This window comes from Merops nubicus, unplaced genomic scaffold (genome assembly GCF_000691845.1).
Source record: "Merops nubicus isolate BGI_N331 unplaced genomic scaffold, ASM69184v1 Scaffold13277, whole genome shotgun sequence".
Classification (NCBI taxonomy): domain Eukaryota; kingdom Metazoa; phylum Chordata; class Aves; order Coraciiformes; family Meropidae; genus Merops; species Merops nubicus.
The window spans coordinates 2,243-19,346 of record NW_008622345.1 but is presented as its reverse complement, the minus strand read 5'-3'; the positions used below and the strand labels follow the sequence as shown (position 1 = coordinate 19,346).

The 17,104-nt window shown below is 49.5% G+C and overlaps 1 protein-coding gene across 1 annotated transcript; it reads right to left on the bottom strand.

The window, feature by feature from the left end:
- COPG1 (coatomer protein complex, subunit gamma 1) lies at window positions 1-16,712 on the bottom strand (the record flags this gene model as incomplete). The annotated part of the gene is made up of 23 exons (XM_008944748.1): window positions 1-148; window positions 715-813; window positions 1,751-1,889; window positions 3,170-3,267; window positions 4,273-4,444; window positions 6,378-6,520; window positions 6,873-6,941; window positions 7,373-7,498; window positions 7,607-7,710; window positions 8,041-8,116; window positions 8,497-8,740; window positions 10,141-10,236; window positions 10,591-10,779; window positions 11,540-11,607; window positions 12,356-12,489; window positions 13,125-13,282; window positions 13,434-13,520; window positions 13,857-13,949; window positions 14,092-14,167; window positions 15,018-15,097; window positions 15,914-15,985; window positions 16,087-16,167; window positions 16,660-16,712. Coding segments are annotated over 23 exons (2,588 nt in total), but the record flags the coding sequence as incomplete, so codon positions are not given.
- Between the last annotated feature and the right edge of the window lie 392 nt (window positions 16,713-17,104).

Below are 17,104 nucleotides of genomic sequence, written 5' to 3'. Positions count from 1 at the left end.
GCCCGGGAGCGGGCGGCCTATCCCACCGAGGCCATGACGACGTCCACGGGGAGCTCCTCTCCGCTGCGGGCCGTCACCTGCATCGTCACCGTATCGGTCAGTACCAGACGAGCCCGCACCAGGAGGTCGTGGCCGCCCCGGAACACCCCTGGGAGGCAGAGCAGAGGTAGGAGTGAGCGCTGTCCCGCAGGCCTCAAAACGGCAGATGCTGCCTGGTGCCAGCAGGGCTCCCTCAGCACGGGCAAATCCCCAGCCCTGGGCCAGGACAGACCCTCGAGCACCACGTTTCTCATTCATAATGTACCTGGGACAACTCCTACCGTAAAACTCATAAATGCAAAGTCTAAAATAAAATCTAAGTGAGATGAGGTCCAGGTTTCCTCCAGTGGCAACCGGTCACTCATCTAAGAGCTCCAAACTGCATCCATTATGCTGGGCAAGGATGCTGTACTTTCCCCACAGGTCCACTCCAAACCAGGATGCCACAGGTAGTGGAGATGGCAAATTCCACCCAGCTGAGCGTGCGCCTGATCCCAACGTCCCCACACCACAGCACTCTCCCTGATCCCAACACCAGCTGCTCTACACTTGAGGCAACACAAACCACAGCAGGCACAAGCCTCCAAGCCCTCCCCAGAGTGCTCCATCAAACTCCTGCCCTGATCTCCTCCCAAAGAGCTGCTCCTCAAGCAGAGGCCTCGCCCTGCAGCTCACCTGCCAGGTACAGCGTGTGGGAGTTCTTGTTGTCTGGTACTTTATCCGATCGCTCACAGGGCTGCATCCCCAGAAACTTCACAATATTACTCACTGCCTCTGTTAAGAAAGCATAAATAAAACAGGCTCCATGTCACAGGTATCTTAACAGGGATGCACAAAGAGCACCCAAAGGTGACTCAAGCCCTCCCTACGCATTAGGGTTTGTTTCTTGTTTGGAGGGACACGTAAGATTGGCCAGTATTATGGTGTTTTTTGGAGGCCACAAGAGAGGCACATGGGCAACATGCCAAACCCACCACTGCACAGCAGCTGTTACCTGATGCAGCAAAGGTGCTACAGAAAGAAGAGGGTGAATGAGTCAGACAACGGAAGCAGGAGAGTGCAGCTGGCTGCACACTTACTGCACAGCCCTGACAGCCTGCTTGCTTCTCTGGGGACAGATGCAGAAGGAAGGAGACATCTTGCAGGAGACATGGGTCTTTAGGAGGCACTTGAAAAGGCCTCAGGGAGGGTATTTCAAATCCCAAGGGGCTGTGCAAGGAAGCACAGAAGTGGCTACAGGACAAGGACACCCTTCTAAGCCATCAAAAAGACCAAGTTTTTACAGGCTTCTTAGGAAAAATAAAACGACTCTTTAATACATGATGATAGAGGGTTTATGTCACAAGCCTGCCCACCGACCTCCTCTCATCTGCTCTTTGCATTTTTTCTTACTGGTCTCAAGAAGGAAAGTGGGAGCTCACAACTGAACTGTGGCCTGTCTGCTTGGAGGGCAGAGGGCAAGAGGAAAGCAAGATCTTTTGCCTCTTACAGTCCAGCCTGGCCTCCACAGGGCCCAGAGTACTCACTTGCCGTTTGCAATCTGAATTAACTTGTTATCACAGTTACAGTACGCTCTGCATTTAACAGCTGTGGTGAGATAGCTCGTGAAGGGTTTTTCCCCATCAGCCTTTCTGTGAGAGATCTGAAGTGCTTCAACTCTGCCTGCTGGAGGGAATGTTGAGAGCTCTGCTGGGCTCAGACACCTCCTTACCTTCAAGGGTTTTAATAGCAGATAAAGTAAAGGTCTCTTCCTTTTCATACTCATCACCCACTTCATCCCAGGCTGCTCCAAAATTTGGCTTCAGAACTCGTTGGATGTGATCAGCCACCGTTACCTCCAGGTCTTCAAGCTGGTGGTAGAAGAGGTTCAAGTGAAACATGGTTGTTAACTGGACAAACATTCAAAACAGATGGCAAACCAAAAGCTACGGAACAGCTGCTGGTGCTCACACAGATGCAGCATTCGCTTCCCTGGAGGGCACATAAGCTGGTATTTTGCCTTTCTGGCTTGTTGCTTTGTAGGCTGGTGAAGTACCATGAGACACAGTCAGACACTCGCTACCACCTACGGCTGTGTGCCAGCTTAGCTAACTGCTGCTGTGACCACGACTGTGCCAGAGAGAACCGGGCTTGTCCCCCCAGAGCATGGATCAAAGGGCAGTCAGAGCCAGGGCTGGCCCAGCACCAGCCCGCACTCATTCCAGCAGCTGCTGCAGGAAGGAACCTCCTCCTGGTTCTAGCTGGAACACATGGAGGAGTTTGTTTAAACATCACTCAGGTGCCGTGGTGACTGGTGGGATGCAGAGAGAGGGGTTGACCTTGCACATTCCATTGGGAAAAACCCTCCCCACTGCTTCTGGGAGGGCACTGTGTCCTCAGTGACTCAATGCACAGCAGTGCCTCTAATCAGTTTTGCAGCAGAGAGAAACAACACAGAGAAAACATCCTCTGGAGCTAACGGGGCGAGCTGAGGTAGCGTCACAAGATCCCTTCCTCTCTGGAGGGTGAGCACCACCCTCTGCAAGCCAGTCTCAGTTTCTGACTGAGCACAAGTTCAGCTTCTTCCTTTGTGGTGAAACAGCCTGCCTGGAAACAGCGAAGTGTGGAAGAGGCGCTTCTGCAGCATCGGGGCTTTCATCTGTCCCGGTGCTGGGGAGGGAGAGGCTCCACCCTCCCCAGGACGAGAACAAGGCTGGCAACCTCCCTGCATCAGGCACGCCACTACGCAATGAACCGTGCCACTATGGAGAGCAACTCAAGGAGAACAGAAGATGTCCAAGAGCTCTGTCTCCACAAAGGTGGCTGTGCAGTTGCTGGAGCCGGTGGGCATGGCTAGTCAAAGCAAGGGGACACCACAGCCTCCCGAAACACTGGTATCCTGCACAGTCAGGTGCCCACCTGGAGAGCGACAGGAGGACACTCCAGATGAGACAAAGCAACCTCTGCAAACCTGCATCTGTATCCCAGGACAGACACCACAGAGACAGCAAGAACCAACCCCCTCTTCACAGGAAGCTACCCACATCAGTGTCACTGGTCACATCACTGCTTGCGGGGATCCCAGTCCAGATCACAAACCCCCTCAAAGCGACAGCAGTTTCCACGATCAGGTGCATGCCCAGCTCCTTACCACATACTCATCCTCATAACCCTCGTCGTCTGTCTCGCCCGTGTTCGGATCACAGTCCTTGACAGTGAACTTCATCATGCAGCTGAAGGTACAGGCCACTGGAAGCAGGGAGGCCAAAAACAAAGCTCACATTATCACCAGATCTGCTCTCCCCTTGTGGCTGAACTGGGCTGGGGGATTTGAGGCAGCTGGATCCCCCCCGTCACTGCCAGCAGCACAGGCTTAGCTAGTGACCCCGAGAGGGCTCTCCGACAGTTTCTGTCTCTCAAGGACAAGGTATTTATTTGTAACATTAAGGCTAGCGAACAGTGATAAAGACAGGCTCGTTATGGTTGTACAAGACCATAATCCTCAGATCAAGTGCTATTACTGATGAACCTCAAGCTGTGTTGGGAATACTAACTAAATATGTCCCACCAGTGCCTTGTGAAGAGGTGAGATACTTATCTAGGGATGGTTCATGCACCTCTGAAATGAAACCATTTTGCACTGCAACACGGCAGCTGATTTATATGGCTGGGCTGGGAGAGGAAGGGATGACTCACCCCCAAGAAGATGGGCACTGCTGGGTGAACAGCAGCAACACATGCAGCTGAGCAGGCCCAGAACACAAACCAGGGAGACCAAAGCCCAGACAACACCTGGTTCATATTCTGGACAGTGACAAACCAGGGGATGTTCAATTCAGACAGACATCCCTGAAATTCTAGTTGTTCGCCTGAAATACCCCTTTGCTACTCAGAGCACCTGAGAAGTCACAGCACTTCACAAATAGCAGCCTCCCCACAATCTAGTGTGAAGAACGGGGGTAAAGGACATGCTAGGGTGCACAGGACAGAACTCGGCAGAGAGCTGAATGCTCATCTGCCAGCTCTCATCACCTGGCTTGGCAGTGCCACAGCACAAGGGAACCAGGAGAGGAGAAGGGATGCCTGACAGCCCCTGAACAGCAGAGACAAGTCATGCTCAGCATCACGCTGGGCTGCACCCACACACAGGCTATAAATACCTGGCTAGGATGCAAGGTAGAATGTGTGGGGGCGAGCAATACAGTATGCTTAATCTGGGGGAGGTCAGGAAAACACAGAGGAAAAACTGTTTACCTGCTGTCTGATCCTCTTCAGGCAGCGCCACCAGCGTGTAGCAGGTACCCGGCTGGTTGTACACCAGGGTCTTGGCAGGTATGTAGCCAATGACCTCATACCCCTCTGTTGGCTCCATCTGCACCGTGACATTCTCCAGGATCTGATCGTTCAGGGTGTTCGTGCAGTCAAACTGAACAGGGAAGGCGAAATCAGCAACAGCTTGAAGCTGCTCGCTATAGATCCAACAGCAGACTCACTTCAGGCAGAGCAGGAGTGTGGTGTCAGCTTCTGAACACCTAAGCCCTTTGGTTTCACCAGCACACCTTGCTATCAGCTGGTAGTCACAGGGATCATGCACTCCACTTTAGTCACAGAGCAACTGTGACTAAAAACTACTGATTTACATGCTTTAGGGGAGAAACTAAAACTCTGCAGAGAACTTCAGTGCCCCAGCAATTTTTCTTTTCTTTTAAGGAGACAACACTTAAAATGATCCAGCACACAACTATGCAATGCCTGCACTCCACAATAAAGGCAGGAGCACAAATCCAGCAAGGGCAGTTCTGCCTGTTTCAGTTCACCAGTTAGTATGGAACTTCTTCCTCTAAATCACAGAATCACAGAATGGCTCAGGTTGGAAGTCACCCTAGAGATCATTGAATGTGACCTCACTGCCATGGGCAGGGACGCCTCTCAGCTAGACCAGGTTGCTCAAGGCCTCATCCAGCCTGGCCTTAAACACCTCCAGGGAGGGGGCATCCACAGCCTCTCCAGGCAATCTAGTCCAGAGTCTCGTGCTGAAGAACATCTTCCCAAGATCTAGCCTAAACCTACCCTCCTTCAGTTTAAAACCACTTCCCCTTGTCCTCAAAGAGGACAAGGTGTCCTGTCAGAGTGTCCTGTCACTGGACACTCTTCTAAAAAGTCCCTCTCCAGCCTCCCTGTAGGTTCCCTTCAGGTATTGGAAGGCAGCTATAAGATCCCCCCAGAGTCTTCTCTTCTCCAGGCTGAACAATCCCACTGCCCTCAGCCTACACTCATCGCAGAAATGCTCCAGCTCCTAGATAGACTTTGTGGCCTCCTCTGGACCCATTCCAACAGACCTATGTCCCTTTTATGGTCAGGACACCAGAACTGAATGCAGTATTCGAGGTGGAGGTCTCACAAGAGCAGAGTAAAGGGGAAGAATCATCTCTCTTAATCTGCTGGCTGCACTCCTCAGATCAAGAGATGTACTCTGTCCTTTCTCCCTGGATGGTAATTCCCAGGTTAACTCTCTGCTGTACAGAAATGCGAGTACTGTGTTGCCTACATCTTCTCACTTGATGCTACAGGGACACAGTGCTCCACAGCTGATGGAACAGAAGATCCTCTGCACAACTCAAACCAGGGTAGTTTGGGCAAGTTTCAGCAAGCTTGAATGGTTTCAACAGGTATAAACTTGCTGGCCAAACCTTGTTCCAGCTGCAATAACAAGCTATATATCCTCACACAATTGCATCTGGTGGATGGACAACAGAAACAAAGATCATCCCCTCTGAGAACTGTGTAAGCAGTTCTGAGCTTCCACGGAAGGACAAAACACCGCTGCCCACAAGCTCGGGTAGGACTCGCTGTGCCTTGAGCTCCTCCAGACCCATGCTAGTCCATCAGTCCTGACACCTCACGTGCAGCAAAAGGGCAGTACAGCCAAGGCCAAGATGGACAGGAGAAAGCACCTGTACTACACAGGCTAGAAGAATACGTACGGGCTGGAGAGCTCTCCCACACCATGACTCTTGGGCATCCTTTTTAGCCTCTCAGATGTAGTAAGCGTCATTCTTTGATGCCCAAACCATGTGTTTGGGGGCCTTGAAGAAACTCAGGCTGTTCTCACAGAGCCCAACTGCTCAGTGAGAACAGCCCCATCTAGTGCTTGTTTGATTTATTTTGACTGTATGTGTAAGCATTGTTCACACACACACAGACACACTCTCCCCAGTTAATTTTTTCTGGGACTCCTCATTGCAGAGACATGATTTGAACACAGATATCCCTGAGCTACTTCTTCCCAGTGGAGCTTTTAACCAGTCAGGAGCTTATTTTCCAATCCTCTTTCAGCACCACATGCCATGGCTGCCCACCTGGAACACCATGTGGCTGACAAACGTGTGCTTGGTGCAACGAACCACATACTCCGTCTCCAGCTCCGTCAGGGCGACAGGCTCTGGGGAGGACTTGAAGAGTGGGCCCAGTCCCCGAAACTCTGGGATCGCCCCCAGTTGCTCTGAAAGAAAGGACAGAAACCATTGCCTTCCCCAACCCACAGGAATGTATTAACAGCTTCACAGCCCTCTTTTCAGCCGCTAGAAGTCGCTGCAGCAGGGAACTATCCATCAAACATCCAAAAACATTCACTAGGGACTTGGAAAACTCAAGGCAGAGTCATCCTTTGCCCACATCTACTGCAATATAGAAAGAACAGGACTGCAGGCACCCCCAGGAATGAGCATCTGACTTAAAGCTGGGAGCCCACATTCTCTGGGAGGAGATGGGAAAAAGGCAGAGGGGCTGAGGCAGGCTCAGCAAGAGGTGGCCATATTGCTCTCACACACATAGGAGGCCTTGCATCAGTTTACCTTGGAATATTTCTTGCCGTGACGCTGCCACCTTCTCTGGCTGTTTGACTACAGCAACAGGGGCATTTTCTGCAAAAGCAAAACACACAAACAAAAACAAAACCCAAAAGATTTGAAGGTGAGGAGTAAGAAGTAGCTAAGTCAGAAATCAGATCACTATCTGGAGAGAGACTTGACTAAAGAGAGGAAAGGAGCTTGTTTCTCATCTTTCTATGGACTAGACACCCATATTTAGCCTCCTAAACACCTCTGGAACTGCAGCAGCTCCAGTGAGGATTACCAGCTATTGCTATTATTAGCAGCTGGACTAAACCGAAGCACTAACGTGGGAGCAATCAGATTTGCTGGCCTTAGTCTTTACAGAAAATGTAATCCCACAAATTTGAAATAGGACAGAGCTCAGCAACTCCCAGCAAGCCCAGTGCTGTCTGTCTGTTGTCTGAGGGCTGGATCCATGAGGGAACCACTGGCAGTTTGGAGCAGCATTCAGGGTTCCTCACCTGCTCTTTGCTCGATGATAGGAGCTGTTGCCAAAGGAACAGATTTCAAGTCAAAGGGTTTCTCAGAGGGCTCCAGGGTATACTGATGTAGAGCCCTCTCCAGGCCAGGGATGGACACTGTCAAACCTGGGGACAGATGGGACAGGCCACTGAAACCACAGATAATGCCAGCTCTTTGTCACTTGTTAAGCCAGGAAAGAGGTGCAGACTTCTTTTGGGGACTTCCTGCGTTACCATTCAGGATGTAGCCAGCATTGAGGGCTTTCTGCTTCTGCTCCAGAACATTCAGGTAGAAGGTGGCTCTGTCTCTCACTTCGTTGTCATCATCCATTACACACCTGAAAGTGGAAAACTTTCTTTAGTGCAAGGTGGTAGAGTCCACATAAATGAAACCAGCTGACTAAGCCACCTTACAGGACCAGAAAGAACATGCCATGGGAGACAACCGGCAATCTGCTAGTTACTGTGTTAGAAAAGTAATCATCTGCCACGCTTGGCTTCTGTCCACTTGGCAGTGCTGCATGGAGCAGTGATCCCATCACAGGATCCCAGGTACCTTCTCAGATTCACAGCCAGAAGAGAACAGGCATGCATGGAGATGGTAAGAAGCTCTCAGGCAAGCAGGACTTTTCACCCAAGATGTTGAGAACCTCTGGGGTACAACTCACCTTTTCAGCAACACCAAGATACTGGGTAACATCTCCTCATTCTGGGCTCCAAATTTGGCCAGGGCACTTACAGCACCTGAAGCACAAGTCATGAAAAGTGAATTAGAAAGCAAAGAAATCAGCTGAAGTTTCCTCCATTTCCAAGTCTTGATCAAACACCACACCAGAGATGTTAGCACTAGCATAAAGCTTCACTGTGACTAGAAAGAGGCAGATGTATTACAGGAAAGTGCCTGAAAACCTCCTCTGTCTAGTTGCAGGGTCACCACATCTCCCTCACCATTTCTCAGCTGCAGTCCACCTCTTCTGTCAATACTACTGCAAGATCTTTTGCTGTGTCCTGCTCAGGACGAGAGTGAATCACATTCCTCAGAAGCAGAGGTGTTCATGCACTGTATTTCCTTGAAAGATCTGTCATAGGGCAGACAGGTCTGTCTTTTCAGGTCTGTCTCTTACCTGCCCGGACTTCTTCATGCTCCAGGACAACCCTGTTGTAGATGAAGCGGATGTATTTGGAGGGGTTGTTCGTTTTGGGCCCTTCCTGCCCCAAGAGGTGGAGGATACGAGTGGCCAGCACAGTGAACTCGCAGTCCTCGATGAACTCACAGAGGTGAGACAGGCCTGTCTCTTTGCTCTCTGCATTCTCCTCAATGATGCTGATGATGCAGTCCACGATAGCTCGCTTGTATTCAAAGCCACCCTAAGAAGCAAAAGGGAACTGCTGAGCTAGAAATCTCAGAGTACTCTGGAGACTCTGAACTAGCAAGACAGGAAAGGATTTCCTTCAGAAAAGTCACTCACACTCAGTGCTTTGCATCAGTGTTTGAAAGGAGAAGGGCAATGATGCTGCACCCCCACTTTTGACCCTCTTTACACCCAGAGGGCTGGATAATACTCAAGCTCTCGTCAGCCCCCTTCAGAATGACTGCAGCGAAGGAAAAAACACAAGTCCTAAAGTGGGTAAAAAAAATATTTCTATCTGCCTGAAGGGTTTACATCTCCTTCAAAATCCTCTGCTGCTAGAATTAGTGCATAAGAACAGCCATATGGAAGGAGAAAAATCTCAACCCTCTCCCCTTTAGCACTAGACATCCGAGGATGAATCACAAGAGAAATATATTAAGGATCATATCTGCCACAGCAGGACCCAGCAAATAGGCCCATTAGCAAAGGAAGATGGGCAATCAATACCTCCCCAGGCACACCCCAACACCTGCCATGCTGTTAATGCTCAGTTACCCTCAGACATTATATACTAGTGTCCTCAATACACACCAGGGGATTAAACCGTGCACTGTCCTCTGCCAACTACATGCACAGCACTGGGCATTTCGGGGATCTTTCTGAAGCTACTTTGGATTAAAAAAAAAAAAAAAGCTGTAAAACAGAATGATTTGAACTACAAAACCATATTCAAAATGACACCATCCACCCACAGAAAGTCTGGGAGAAGAGAACAGTCCATTCTTCCCAGGAGCAAAATGAGATGCTCTGGTTTGTTCCCAAACGAGAGGCTGTAATTGGCAGAGTGATGTCAGAGCAAGCAGTGGTGCCAGCTGTGTCGCAGGCATGTTAGCTCATTTAGAAAGAGCCTCAGCAAACCTCTGTAAAGCTGGCTTTCTGCAATTTATGTCTGACTGAATGCAGATAATGGTTATAGGTACTCGTGATCCCTTCACTGCCACAGCACAGAGAACAGAACAAAAGTGGTCCTGTGTCATCAATAAATAGGTTGTTATCGAATCTTTGTGCACAAGACAAAACTTCTTGGAATTTGCTGTCAAAGTATAAAAGAAAGCTGGTTCAGATGTGAAACACACATGGACTGCCAACAGATCTGCTGCTGCCTGCATTTGCTTTGAGAGTTAATACACCCCCCAGAAAAATCAAAGAATGAAAACCACATTAAAAATATGCCTGGCAGTGCGTGTGTAACCCGTGCACAGCTGGCCATTTCTGCCAGTTAGACAGCAAGCCTTTCAGAGAGAGGCTCTTGCTGCACAGCATTATCAATAAAAGCTTGGCTCCCGCAGAGGCCACTGTACAGTCCTGCAGTTCCTGGGTACAAACAAGGAACACGGAACTGTCCTGCAAACCTACCTCTTCCCGAAGCATAGTGAAGAGGAAATTCATCAGGACGGCGTGTTTGCGAGGGTACTTCTGACACAGCGCGTTGATGGCCTGTACCACCACAACCTGCAGGGGAAGGGGGGGCAAGAAAAAAAGGATTCTGTCTCACCAGGAAGGAAAAAATAGTTGAATTGTGTTTATTTTGTGCTGGTCCCTAGTCTGGAAACTACAGGTTTGCCTTTATTTATCAAACAAATGCATTTCCAGGAGTGTCCTGGTTTGGAGTAGAACAGAACTAATCCTGTTCAGTGGTTTTACTTTTCAGCTAAAGCCTTTCTAACTAACTGCACTTTCTGAAGCTAACAGCACATTTTCGCAGAGTGAGTGCGAGGCAGCTCCGTGTGGGTTTCAGAGTGCACACACGAACACAGACCTTTCGTCAGGAACCAGCGTGTCCCTCCTCCTGCCCCCATTCCTTACTTTGAACTCATCTGAGATTTCGGACATGAAAGAGGAGATCTGCTTCATGAGCCGGTCAATGCTGCTCTCACTGCCCGTCTTCAGCAGCGTGGTGATGGCCAAGGTGGCTATGCTGCGGTTGGAGTCTGTCACAAGGTTCTCCAGGTCTAGGTTACAGGCAGTCACAGCAGATGGGTGCTTCATGGCCACCTAGAGCAGACCAGGAAGAGTGGAAGTCACTCAATGGATGGAAAAGGCCCAGCCAGCAAAACCCTCCAAGTCACTATACACTCTCATTCCTTCCTGTAAAAATAAATGCTACAGACTGTGCAGAAGGGTCATCTCGGAGAGACAACTAATCTAAGAGTAACAAGCTCTTTCTTCCTGCAGGATTGAATCTCTTGCCGGAAGAGAAGCAGTAGCAATAAACAATCTTATACTGTTTTTAACTCTCTCATTCTCCTCTATAAATAAAGAAAAGAAAGCTATGAACTCCCAACAGAATTGCAGCGACCCTAGCTGTGCAGAACAGCTCTGTGGGTGGAAGCACAGCAGTTACCAGACACTGACACTCTGTGTTTTCATTTTTCACAGTTCACAAGGTCAAGGGAAAAGCTGGAGCAAGGATTGCCATGGAGCAGGCAAGAAGCAGCATCAAGGTTTGATCCCTGTTTTACAAGGGGCTCCTTCACCACAGGAAGCTCAGAAGGGAAAGCAGTTAACGTGTAAGACCAGTGACACTCCTATAAAGAGAGGTGTGAAAATGATTGCCTGCTTTTTTTTTTTCATTCTTCTGTAAAGTGTTCTTTGAGGTTTTATTCCACTCAGAAAGGAATGAAATGTAAGGCTGTAGCCCAGGGTGGGGATTATTCACAAAAAATGATCACATAATCTGGCCCCTTTTCTCTTCTTAAGTCTGCACCTCCCTGCACACAAGAAGCTCTCACACTCCCAAGAGACCAGCTCCTACCTTGTTGAGGGTACGGACAGCTGCGTATCTCAGCGCTGCTTTCGGGGAGCTGCAGAACAGCTGCAGAACTGCATGGGGGGAAAACCAGTAAAGGCAGATGTTTAAGCCATCTCTTAGTGAGAAGTGTTTCATACCTGAAGCGAGAGCTTCAACAAAGAGACAGCTGCAAGCACAAGGTAACTAGAAGCATGCTTAAGAAGCAACTGTGCATTACTGGCTTCCTCCCTCCACGTTGTCCCCTTTGCCACAGCCCTGCTACCAGCTCCTACCCACTTCCCCCTTTTTCTACAGTGCTGCTGCTATCCTTCACTCCTCTCGAAAGCCAATTTCATCACCTCAACATCTTTCAGACTCAGTCAATTTGAAATGTTCTCCATTTCTGTGCAAACCCTGGTCCTTTCCCAGGGCTGGCCCATGAAGGGCACATTCTCGGTGCAGAGAGGTGACACACAGCCTCCCAACCTGCCAACCGTCCCAGCTCTGGAGAGACTTTGGACTGGACTGAATTGGGAAAGCAGGACTCCAACACCTTGGCTTCCTGCAGTTACACTCAGATAAAAGCAGGGAGATCTCTCAGTTAGAATTCAGCCCTGTTTCACAGAAAAAACAGACCCCTCCAGCAACCCATACTTGAACACACCAGGCACACACCTTTACAGGAGCAAAGCTATTCACACACACTACAGGCTGTCAGCAGCAACATATAGCAACAAAGGGCACAGCAGAGTTACAAGCCCAAAACTACACAAGGTCCCTGTTCCTTGGGGTGATCTGCAGGCCCATTATCCCCTCGAGTGTTGGGAGCACCACAATTACCAGAGACAGCCGGAGCCAGCTCTTTGGCAGTGCAGTTGGGCAGGTTAACAATGGCAGAGGCAGCTTCGTAGACCACCATCTCATGCTTGTTTCTTAGGCAGCTCTCGATGAAATCAAACAGTGGACTATCACGGCTAAGGGGGAAAAAAAAAGCCACAAGAATGCATTGAAACAAAGGTGCTAACAGAAATGGAGAATCCGGCAGCAGAAATGGGCAGGTCCCACAGTCCATGGAAAGGTAAAAGCAGCCATAAATCCACTGTCCCCAGATGCTGCAGTGGTCATTATACTGTATTACCAGCGTGCTTGGGCTGGAAGTCAGGCTGCCTTCTGAGCAGACAGCCTCTGCCTTACAGCCTGAAGGCAATCTCCCTCAGCCCTCACACACTGGGAGCTGACCGTACACAGCACAAGTCTTATGCACCAGGAAGCCACGTTACATACACAGCAGCCAAATAATGGCAGAAGACAGAGAATGCGAAGTAGAGGATCTCAGTAAAGAACAGCTATGCAAAACAGTCCAGAGAAACAAGAAAGTACTCCACACACAAGCACACAGCACGGACTCACAGAAGTCATCTCACAACAACCATGAAAGCATCCTGTGTTTCCTCTGCTCCCTTTTACCCAACAATAAGAGGGTAGAAGCTGCATACTGCTCTTCAAAGACAGTAATAATTGTCCTCTTGAGACAGAAAGTGAGTCTGCAAGAGGAGGTGGAAGCAGGACTCAAGGAAATTCTTCCAGCAGGGCAAAGGAGCCCCCTCACCTGCCAGCCTCTTCCTCCAGCAGCTTGCTGGCTATTCGAATCATCATGCAGTAGGCAAACGGTGACTTGAGGCCGTGGCGCGTGAACTTGCTGAGCATCTTGTTGACTGCCAGGCGGTCGTTCTTCCGCACGTGGTAGAGCAAGCCCAGGGCATGATACTGCACAGGGAAAGAAACTGTCACAAACCCACAGTGTATTCTTTCTACTTTTATGCCCTCAGATGCCCAGAGGTGCCTGGCTGAGCTTGAGCCATTTGCTCAGCTCCCCTCTGCTGCCTGCTATTCCCTGTGCTGGCAGCAGGTTTCCTACCTGCACCATGATATTGTCACTGGAACCTGCCTCCTGAGCCTCGTTCACCCAGCGTTTTACCACATCATAACTGGTCTTCAGCAGGTGCTGGGAGGAGATAAAGCCACAGACATAATGTGAGAGAAGACTGGAGGAAGCTTTGGGAATCACAGCTCATATTAAGAAGCGATGAGCCTTCCCCATGAGGGTGCTGCCAGCAGCAACCTATGGAAGAGCAAGGGATCAGCATGCAGAGACTTAGCCATGACTGCTGTAGCCTCAAGAGGTCGATGATCTCCCACAAAGTCAGCATCAGTCCCTCAGTTCACAAAGAGGGGAACAGCAACAATGAAACTCTGAAACTCCCCAGGTGTCCAGTCCCATCACAGGTGACTACCGCCCAGCTTGGCTGTCCCCTGGGCCTGCCCTGCAGGGAGTACATACCAAGGAGGACACCAGGGCTGAGCTGGATACACCTGGCACTTTGTCAACAATTGCCTGCTTCATGTAGCGCTCGATGGCCTGCAGCATGGTGCTCTGCAGGGAGAGGGAAACAACAGTCCTTAAGGAAAACCATCAGGAGTGTGACTGGGGAGGTGCAAAGGCATAAAGGTGGGATGGGGTGAAGTATGGGAAAGGGAAGGGCCAGGGTCTGCCCCAAGGGAAAAGCAGCACTTACATCAGTGATTTGACAGAGCGCTCTCACAGCGGGGCCTCGGTAATTGTCATCCTTCCCAGTCATGTCTTTGGTTAAGCTGGTTGAGAACAGGAAGCTCAGTGCTGCAGCCCCGAGCCAGCAGCTCTTGGGCGCACGCACAGGGACAGAGCGGCCGGCAGCCAGCGCCGCAGCTGAAGGCCAAGCAGGCAACTGCAGGTCTCGGCCAAGTCCCACCAGGGTGGCAAGGCAGGAGGAAAAGGTCAGTACTCAGGTCCCAAGCCCACCAGCAGCAGGCTGTATGGGCTCCTGATCACCAAGCAGAGCTGGAGCACACAGACATACACCCCTGAGGTATCTGCCTCCTTACTGAATACTCTATCTCCACCCTTTCCCCAGGGTCCTGGTGCTCACATCACAACACTTGGGACTGGCTTCTGGCCCTCAGCAGACCCTACACCCTCAAGCTCCCATCTCCCCATATTACTCTGGCCTTCCAGTGGGACAAACGACTCAGAGGCAATTTTGTTCCCCAGTGAAGTCGCAGCCTTTGCTGCCTCAGGAGCAGTAAATCCTTGACTATCTACTGAAAGCCTTGGGATTTATGTCAGATACCTTCAAAAAGCTTCAAGGCATTCAGACAGGACGGTAAGAGTTAATGAAACAGCCTTTTGCAAAAGGGTTAAAACTAGAAGGGCTGCGGTATCATGTAAACAAGAAACATTCCAGACTGGGCTGGGCCCTGGCTATGGGGACACAGCACATTTCACACACATCACTGTGAGTCCAGTCTCTGTATTTTAATGGCCTCTTTTAAAGGAGAAACTTTTCCTCACCAAGGGCATTCCCTGTCCTCATCCTGCTTGGAGACTACAGTTGTGTCCAAAAGGTTGGACAGGCATTACTGGAGGTGATGTGAATATAACAGTAAGAAAAGTGAAGCGACTGACCTGCTAGTTACAATGATCACATCTTCTGCAATGGATGACATCTCTTTGATAGTCAGGTAACACATCCTCCGAAGAGTTGGCTGACAAGCAAAGAGGGAAGACAGACATCACCCAAGAGGATCTTGGATAGGAAGGGATCTCAGTGTTTCCTGCTTCCATGATTTTACTGTGAAGAACTTGATACCTTCAGACACCCCCCCAGTGCCTGAGTGTAAGAGGTACAAAACTCGTATTGATTAATAAAACACCTCTTCCAAATACCCCAGTCTTAGGGTGAAGCTACAGAGATACCAGATTTAGATAGATCTACGGTTCCATCTTTCACTTGTCATTCACATGAACAAGGAGAAAAGCTTGAAATCACAAGCTGAAGGCACCCTGTGCCTTCAAAATCAAGAAAGCAAGCCATTTATATTCCTGAGTCTGGGGATTTCCACACCAGTCTCATGATTTTAATGCCTTGTGGCTTGGGGTATAACTAGTGATGGTACTACTGCTGTGGACAGGTACTAATGCCTGGCCTCCTCTAGGACACACAATCAATTCATTCCCAGCAGGAAGCAGGACTTTTTAATGCTGGGCACAAAGCACAGTGTATTCTAGCTGAGTATATGCTTGATCTGTGCCTAGCACAATCTTAAGAGCTAAACTGCAGTTCAGAGGGAGGAATCTCTGTCTCAAGAGCAAAGAATGCTTCAGCTGCTACAAGGTCTGGGAGAGGCTAGGAAGCTGATCTGTTTCCAAACTTTCACCCTACCCTTCCCACCCCAATCAGGTAGCTCCAGGCAGGATAGAAAAGCTGACGGTATAAAAATACATATCCCAAGGCTGATAAAGGCACTGCTGACAACTTGTCCCACCAGATAAATCCAGCAGAAAACAACAAGCAGACTTACATCATTGGACTGAAACAGCTTGGTCATAGCAAAGAATGTTTCGGTAGCTTCCATGACGCCGAAGTGCTCCCCCTAGAAGACATTTGGGAGAAGGAAGGAAATCCCAGTTATCACAGCCAGCTTTGGGCCTGCTGCAGGTGTCTCTGTATAGGTGTGACTTTTCTCTCCCTTACCTGGTTTATGAGATACAGGATCTTGGTGAGGATATGTGCACATTTCCGTGGGTTTATGGGGGTCTCATTAAACACTCGTGCCTGGAAACAAAGCACAGACAGGATGCTGACACAAACACCCCCTCGCAAACGCCGTCCTGCCCTTGGCCACAGACACAAACAACACCTTGTGAGAGAGGTACGGCGAGATCCAGGCTTCGGGTCTGATTTCCCTTCACAGACTATTCAATAACTGCTCACACCCTACTCACCAACTTTGGCGCCTACAAGTCATTCAAAGGCCACTTTCCCAACCTTCCTGTTTCAGGGTGAGCTATCCCTGATAATTTTATTCTTTTTATTATTATTTATAGTTCACAGTCTTTAATCCATTTCAGAGACCATTTCAACCTTCTCCCTTCCTCCCTCCAACAATAAAGTAAGAACTAACAGGAGTGTTGCATGTTTCTTTCAGAGCTAGCGGGACTGTAACAACCCCCAGCTTCACTGCTGAAATTCTCTGGTGACCTACTCAACAGAGGGAGAAACTCTATCTAGAAAGGGCTACACAAAGGAGATCACCCAAGTATTTACCTCTTGCAAGACTGCACTCTTCTCCAGGTGCTGGAATGGGTTAGAGCCCCCACCTGCAAGATAAAGAGAGTAAAAGTATTTCCAGGGACAGTGCTGTGGGAAAGCAACTTTCTAACCATGCTTATAATGTAAAAACAGATTGAGCATTTTGGGGTAGCTTTTTTCATGAACACCAAGCAACAAAAGCTCCCTCTTTTAAGTAACATTGATTGGATTTCCTCATAGCAGTTGGGGAAGGCAGAGCAGACAGGACAGTCTTCAAATTTGCCATTCCCTCCAGAAGTAACCAGTCGTGAGCCAAGGCTGACTGCTTAGCTGTCAAGTAGCTGTACTCCCCTGTTACCTCCGAAGGCCGATTTCCAGCCCCTGGGCTGGGAGCTTGCTGACAGTAAGAGCACCAATAAGACAGGCCTAGAAACAAAAGCTCAGACAAACAGAGGTATTG